The sequence below is a fragment of the Malurus melanocephalus genome, unplaced genomic scaffold (assembly GCF_030028575.1).
Source record: "Malurus melanocephalus ecotype Western Australia unplaced genomic scaffold, MMel_1.1 scaffold_41, whole genome shotgun sequence".
NCBI classification, from domain to species: Eukaryota; Metazoa; Chordata; class Aves; order Passeriformes; family Maluridae; genus Malurus; species Malurus melanocephalus.
This window is the reverse complement of record NW_026623273.1, coordinates 2579649-2587313: the sequence shown is the minus strand read 5'-3', so window position 1 is coordinate 2587313 and position 7665 is coordinate 2579649. Positions and strand designations below refer to the sequence as shown.

The 7665-nt window shown below is 37.3% G+C and overlaps 1 protein-coding gene across 1 annotated transcript in view; it reads left to right on the top strand.

The window, feature by feature from the left end:
- PRKAA1 (protein kinase AMP-activated catalytic subunit alpha 1) overlaps positions 1-6583 on the top strand; it is a 21308-nt gene extending 14725 nt beyond the window's left edge. Inside the window, 3 exon segments of the mRNA XM_057364713.1 lie at positions 1079-1565; positions 1933-2059; positions 4124-6583. Coding sequence (XP_057220696.1) covers positions 1079-1565; positions 1933-2059; positions 4124-4368 — 859 coding nt within the window. The 3' untranslated portion in view covers positions 4369-6583.
- Positions 6584-7665: the final 1082 nt, after the last annotated feature.

Genomic DNA, 7665 nt, shown 5'->3' with positions numbered 1-7665 from the left:
TTTTTTTTTTTTTTTTTTTTTTTTTTTTTGTATTAGAACATTGGTCTTGAGCTTAATCCGTTATTTGGGCTCTGTACTGAAGCTGTTACTGTACTTGGGGGTACTGTCTCATGGAGACTAGTAATGACTATAGATTTTTGTCCAAGATTTTATTTTCTGTGGAGCAAATACAGTATGGCAACTTCCCTACATTCTTCTGTGATGTTTTTTCCCTCATTGCCATAATTTCAATATCTTGAACATCCTCTGGCAGTCAAAATATTTCTRCTGGTATTTCTTAGGAGTATAGTTTATGCTGTTTGGAAGATGTAAAAGCTATTTTGGAGTATCTCCCAAGCCTCACAGCCAGGGTGATTATGGGTGGCAAGGTATGTGGGAGAAAATGGGCAGGTAGGACATGATAGACGTGGCATTCTGTCATGAAGTGGTAGAATATTTGAAAGAAAGATGCTCTTTCTATCCCAGAGAGCCTGTCTTATTGCACTGTGCTGTGGCCTGGCCTTCTGTTGAACACTGCTCAATACTAATCACACCCTCAAGGAGAAGAGGRGATTTCTGGTCTGAAAACATACCAACAGATATTTTGGCTAAGACAGAAACCCAGCTGTCAACTCTACCACTTGCTTCTATAATTAAATAACCAAAGTGAAAGTTRTCTTGTTTGGTCAGGAATGAAGCAGCTCCTAGGTGGGAACAGGAGAGGGAATCAGAAGTGTCAGCGCTTTCTGCAGCACAACAGTCACAAGAACAGGAGGAGGAAGAGATTGAAATATTAAATGAGAATGTAAAGACCTGATTCCTATACCRAGGTGATTTGTGAGATAGCAAAAAAGATTTTTTTTTTTCAGTTTCCTGCAAAATGTCTAGTAAAATCTTAGTAAAATCACTTTATTACTTTATGTACTGTTTTATTGTCTGTGCTACAAGTGGTCTTGGACTGGCAACCATGATTCTTCCTGCACGGACTAAAATTAATTCTGTATTTTAAAATAATTTCCTGTAAAAATATTTTCTTTACTTAAATATACTCAGTTTTTTTTTTTTGTTTGTTTTTTTGTTTTTTGTTTTTTAAATCTAGGGAACATGAATGGTTTAAGCAGGACCTTCCAAAATACTTGTTTCCTGAAGACCCATCATATAGTTCTACCATGATTGATGATGAAGCCTTAAAAGAAGTGTGTGAGAAGTTCGAATGCACTGAAGAGGAAGTGCTAAGCTGTCTGTACAGCAGAAATCATCAGGACCCATTAGCTGTTGCTTATCACCTCATTATAGATAATAGAAGAATAATGAATGAGGCCAAAGACTTCTACTTGGCTACAAGTCCACCGGATTCTTTCCTGGATGATCACCACCTGTCTCGCCCTCACCCTGAACGAGTGCCATTCTTAGTAGCTGAAGCACCTCGTCCTCGCCATACTCTGGATGAGCTGAATCCACAGAAGTCCAAACACCAAGGTGTGAGACGGGCTAAATGGCACCTGGGAATACGGAGTCAGAGCCGACCAAATGATATCATGGCTGAAGTTTGTCGAGCAATTAAACAATTGGATTATGAATGGAAGGTAATGAAATAGAGGACCTCTATAGCAAATAACAAAGCATTTTTATTTGAGCTGTGTAGTTACATAGCCCAGAGATCTGATAATGTTTTTATGTTCTGAAATTAATCTCATGTATCTGTGCTGTCTGTTTACTGTACCAGAAGGGTTTTGGGGGAGAAGTGTACATGCTGACAGGAGAAAAAAGTCCTGCGCAAGGTTTTTATTGGAGCTGTAGGAATATTTTTCGGTTGGCTAAAAAACCCTCCAACGACCCTCAAATCCAACCTGAAATCACTTGATAAAATACTAGTGAGCTGAAATGATAAAAACAGTATGCAGTGATTTTCAAGCAGTTCTGGTTAACTGACTCAAATCTCTTCTGTACTAGGTTGTAAATCCATATTATCTGCGTGTTCGGAGGAAGAATCCAGTAACAAGTGCATATTCCAAAATGAGTCTACAGTTGTATCAGGTGGACAGCAGAACATACTTACTGGACTTCCGTAGTATTGATGGTATGTGAAGAATTGCTTAAGATAATTAAATTGTATGGGAAATCATTCTACATGCAAGCATGTCTTTATTTACTTATTTAGAAGTGAACTAAGTGTTGTTCTTTTTTATTTTAAAGCAATCTAATTTTTAGTAGTGTTTCTTTTTTCTTCCTGGTCTAGTGTTCCTGTGAGAGATGCTTAGCTGCTGCATCCCTTAAATGATTGCTTTTAGCTACCACCAGCTCCTGAAGAGCTCCGTTTTGTGTCTGAATCAGAGCTAATAACGGTAGTGCAAAAGGAGACRGGACTGTTAAAGTTGAGATTAGGATCAACTTAAACTGGTATTGGAGCCTCATCCCAAATTTAAACATTAATTTAGGTCTGGAGTAACTCAAGAAGCAAGTCCTGTGAACAGTATTTTCTAGTGAAGATAAAGCTTGACATGTAGGCATTTAAATTTTAATTGGACTGTACTTTTCTGTATACTGGGTCTGAGATGGAGTTAATTTTCTTTATAGCAGCCTGCATGGGGCTGTTTTGGACCTGTGACTAAGCAGTATTGATAATACACAAGCGTTGCTGAGCAGCACTGGCATAGTATCTACTATTTCTTCTTCCACACCATCATTGGTTAGAGGGGAGCAACAGCTCTGCAGAGCTGAGCCAAATAGAACAAAGAGACATTCAGTATCGTATTAAGTTACACCTAGCAAAGAAAGGTGTTTTGGGTWAGGTAACTTTGAAGCTGGCTGGGCATCAGTCTGCTTTGGAGATAGTGAGTAAYTGCCTTTGCATCACTTCCCCCTCTTACGTAAAATGTTTTTATTTCTACCCATGAGTTTTCTCACTTTTACCCTTCCAGTTTTCTTCCCCATTGCACTGAGGTATCAGCCGTGAGGCAGAGTCAACCCACCAGTTCTAATGGTAGTTAAAATTTGAGGTAGAAATTGTATGCTTGCAGGAGCTAAAGTCTTGAAAGCATTTAGTTTTATCAGTCACATCTGACAGTGTGACGCTAACATAGTATGCAAAACCTGATTGCATGAAATGAACAGAGAAGTTAACAGAGATTGACCACAGTGATCATTTATGGACATAGTAGACTAAAGCAAAATTATCTACAGCCAGTGATGTAGATGACGTGCCTAGGAAAACATTGCATGGAAAAAAGGTTCGTTTGGGTTTTTTTGACTGCTTAGAGCCCTGCTGATGGGGGAGGGCAGCCTGCTACAATCCTGGTTTTGACTTTTGAGGAAATAAAACCCAAGGGCACGGATTTGTCGTGTCTCTTCCAACAGTTAAAATGATTTGATATTCCTTCTCTCCACCACAGTTAACTGTTCTCTGTTTCTTTTTAACAATTTGTAATTTAAGTAATTTTGTGTAAACAGAGAGATTGCCTTTTCACTCATTTCTCCTGAAATAACTTTTCAGGAGCCAGCTTAGAGCCAAGTTAATGTTCAGTATTTAAAATAAGGATAGAGATGCTTCAGCAGAACACTACTATTTTCTCCTCATACTGAAGATAAACATAAACTGTTGCCTCCCAAATGTACAAAATTCTAAGGTGAAAAGCTTGCAAAAGAGAAGAATAAATTAATGCAGATGCTAACAATTATAATGTACTAATGAATTTTCATAAAAATACAAATAATAACAATGTATAAACACCCAAAAGAGAATGAAAATAGAATAAAAATAAAAGTAGATGCTAGAAAAAAAATSTACAAACTGCTATTGAACTTAATCTTACGATGCTGACCTGTTTTTGTTTTGAGTAACCTTGATTGAACAATTAGCTGCTGAAATGAGTTAATGAAAAATACAGTGCTGGTCTAAACTAGATGTAAGTAGTTATGGAGTACAGKACACACTACAGAGAGAATTAGCATAAGAACACTAGCTTCTGTGCTAATATGTATATAAGCTTTGATTTTATATCAGATACAGTTTGCAAAACCTGTTTCTTTATTAATATTTTAAAATATSTGATTTAGAAGTGTGAGAAGGGAGAAGATATTTGTTCTTCTTAGAACCAATTTGATACTGATACCAAATTTTCCTCCTCTCTTCCCTTTTCCCCAGATGAGATCACTGAAGCGAAGTCTGGGACTGCAACTCCACAGAGATCAGGTTCTGTGAGCAACTACAGATCTTGTCAAAAAGATTCTGATGCTGATGCTCAAGGAAAATCTGCAGATACATCCCTTACCTCATCAGTGAACTCTTCGCTTGATTCTTCTACAGCTGATGTAACTCCAAGACCAGGGAGTCATACAATAGAGTTTTTTGAGATGTGTGCAAATCTTATTAAAATACTTGCACAATAATTTTGAAGATGGGCTTATTTCTTTTACAGCAATAAGCATGCCTAAATCATAGTCAGATGCTTCCAATTATAATCAAGTTAAATTAACTTTAAGGCGCTGAAAAAGCTAGCCACAAAATGCAACTTGCATGGGGATTAAAATTACTATGGACAGTTAACATATATTACTTTGAAGCTGGAGTGAATTCTCGTTGCCTGCTGTCCAATAGYATAACACAGCTATAGGAAATAATATGGCCTTTGGGTAGTGTTTGTAACATTTTACCTTGAGTGCAAAATAGGCTGCCTATAACATTTAAGCTAGATGGACCTCCTTGTTCTTTTCTTTGTTTATACATATATCTGATGCACTGTGAGTAAACCTACACGTACTAGTTTAGTGATCTCAGTATGACTTGTTGGTCATCCTCTACACCTGTGACTCAGAACTATCKCTCAGCAGTAATGTGTTAAAACTGCTTTATTTCTTTCCCTTATTTGACAGTAAATAATAAAGAATACTTTGCATTGCGATGTACTACTTTTAACAAAAAATGGTATTAAATGCCTGCAAATCCAGCCAGTTGGTAATGCATGTATGTGCTCTGTAATACACTGAAAGTRAAAATTCTAGGGGCAGTGAGTAAAATGATTGAGTCTGTAACAATGTTGAGAGACTTAATGCTGAGAAAACTTGGTGTCCCATGGGTTAAACCATGTTGCTTGTGGAGAAAATGTGAGGWAGCTCCTCATCTGTGCAGTAGAAGCCCGTCATGCTTCTACTGTGGTAGAAGCACAGCAGCTCCCCACTGCTACTGTAGGCTGAGAATCCTTGTCCTTAGAAACATGTCCCTGTAGTTAAGAGCGAAGCCTGAGGGCTGTTTCTTACTGTTCCAGAATCTGAAATTGACCGTTTTTAACATAATATATTAATACTTTGATACAGCTAGTTATACTATATAATATTCAATTGAAGTGAAAACKACATACAGAGGTTTCTAGTTTTTCCAAGGCCACCTTTATAGAAGACTTYGCTGTTTACTGTAACTGTGAATGAAACAGCCTAATTTTTCAGTTGATCATGACAAATGCTAATATTGAAAAAGTTTTCAATAGTAGATTGGAATTACCCGGACTAAAAATYCTTCCGTACTTAGGGTTTTGGTAGCATTTCTGGAAAGAAATTGAACCTTATATGTTAAAATCACAGGTACTACTTGTATGAAAACCTTAGGTCCCTTGTAAATGGACATAATTAACCATGGTTTCATTTTCATGTAGCACTTAGTAAACATAAACAGTCATAAAATGCTTCGTTTTGCATTCATGACTGAATATTTGCTTCAAAATAATCTTGATGACCTACATAGTTTCAAAGGTTGCTCCTCCAGGAAGAGGCTGGAAATCCAGGCATTGCTATGAACAGTGAAACCTGGACTGTTCACGTGGATGGAAATTCTTGCCAATGGCTGAGATTTTATCCATGTGAAACTGCTAGCTAAGATAGAAGAAGAGTTTAAATCCTGGCCAGCTGGCCTCAGTCCAGAAATTCACATTCACAGATATCTGAARAAACATAAAGCTGCTTTTAAGCCCCAAAAATGCTGTAASTGTGTTCTGAACTRGGTGATTGTGAGGTCTGTCTAGTRGGCAGTACAAATTACGACTTCATTTCTTTATCCTTAAGTGTCACAGATAGTCCCTGTAGGGACATTGGCTGTATCACTGTACCTTAAAGTGGAAGATTTTCCAAAGTGAAAGTTATTGGAAATTTAAACCCAAAACTCTTAAGATGCCAACATGAGGGACCAGCTGCAAATCCTACAACAAAGTCCTGTCTTTAGTCTTGTAAGAATTGGAACTGATGTACTGAATAAATCAATGTGTTTATTTTTGTTACCCTTTATTTTGAAATTATGAAGTATTGCACTTGTATAAACACTACAAACGCACAGGTTTTTAAAATGTAGTAATTCCTCWTCTGGAATTGATTTGGGATCACTTGCATATATGAAACTATTTATAAATGCTATCTGCTCCTTGTAATGCTGAYAATGCGTGCAAAGTGTAAAGATGCAAAATAGTTTTTAATTTTTATATACCTTTTCAGCCCTTTTGTGCATTAAGACAACCCTGGTTTGTCCTTAGTTTTGGTATCAGGAGGTTAAAGCAAGTTTCTGGCAGAAGTGTACAATATGTGTAGTTTTAAATAAAAGTACATTTTTATTGTTATGGTAGATCAATTTTGATGGCCAAAGGTTTTCTGACTGAACTGAGATTTTTATAAGGAGTGGGGGGGATAGGAAGAGGCACTAACAACATATAGTCAAACCCAGTTGCCTGTTGTGTGACTTTCCTGTGCTTTGTAGATCTTGCTGTTGAAATTGCTTTCTTCACGTGCTCCTATTGATCTTGCAGACCATTCTTTAGCATTGCACTAGAAGCTGCCAATAGGCTGTGAAATGAAACTTCACTAAGAGCTGCCGGAGTTGTAAGGCAGTTTATACAGGTACACAATCTGGCAGTGTGTTACTCTGTATTCCCAAGCTTACTCCTGTTGGAGTACAGTGAGTTACCTTGTCTTTGTATTGTAATTTTTTTCAGTAACATGGATAAACCTGGGCTGTCCATGTGCAATATAATTCACTAGGTAATGGATAAAAATTAATCTTGGTGGTGCAATATGAAATAAGACCCCTTTTGTGTTTGTCTTGATATGAGTGTTTAATACAAACTTTGAGCTAAATTTTATTTTACCAGTTGATTACCATTGTAAGAGACAAAGTCCTGTTCTTTAACAAAGATGTGCCTACTTCCTGTTAATTTCTTTTGACAAAGCTGAATGGCAAAAGTGCTTGTTTATAACTGTATAACTTTTTAAACTTTCAAAACTAAAAACTAAGTAAACATGAAATACTGAACCATCTTGTTTGAAACTGTGTCCATGCTGTTTTCTAGTGTTATATATTTTATAAGTAGACAATTGTTAAGCTTGTTTTAAAAGCAGCAATTACAACTTTAGAGCACATAGTAACATGAGAAATTACAGCAGAGTTCYGAGCTCGGCAGGCTGGTACACCAGCTGTGCTCGCCTGACCCGACTGACCCTTTCCCCCTACATCCTGTAAACGGTTTTGCTGCAGGAAAGGAATTTGAGACARACACCGAGCACGCTGTAAAAGCAATCTTTTGGCCCCCTCGTCTCACATCTTAATTCAGCCTTTCCCTCGCACCACGGATGAGCTTTTCTCTTGATACGGGTCCCTCTAAGACGGGAACAGTTTTAAGCTCTGCAGCCTGTCTTCTTTTTATTGTTGAG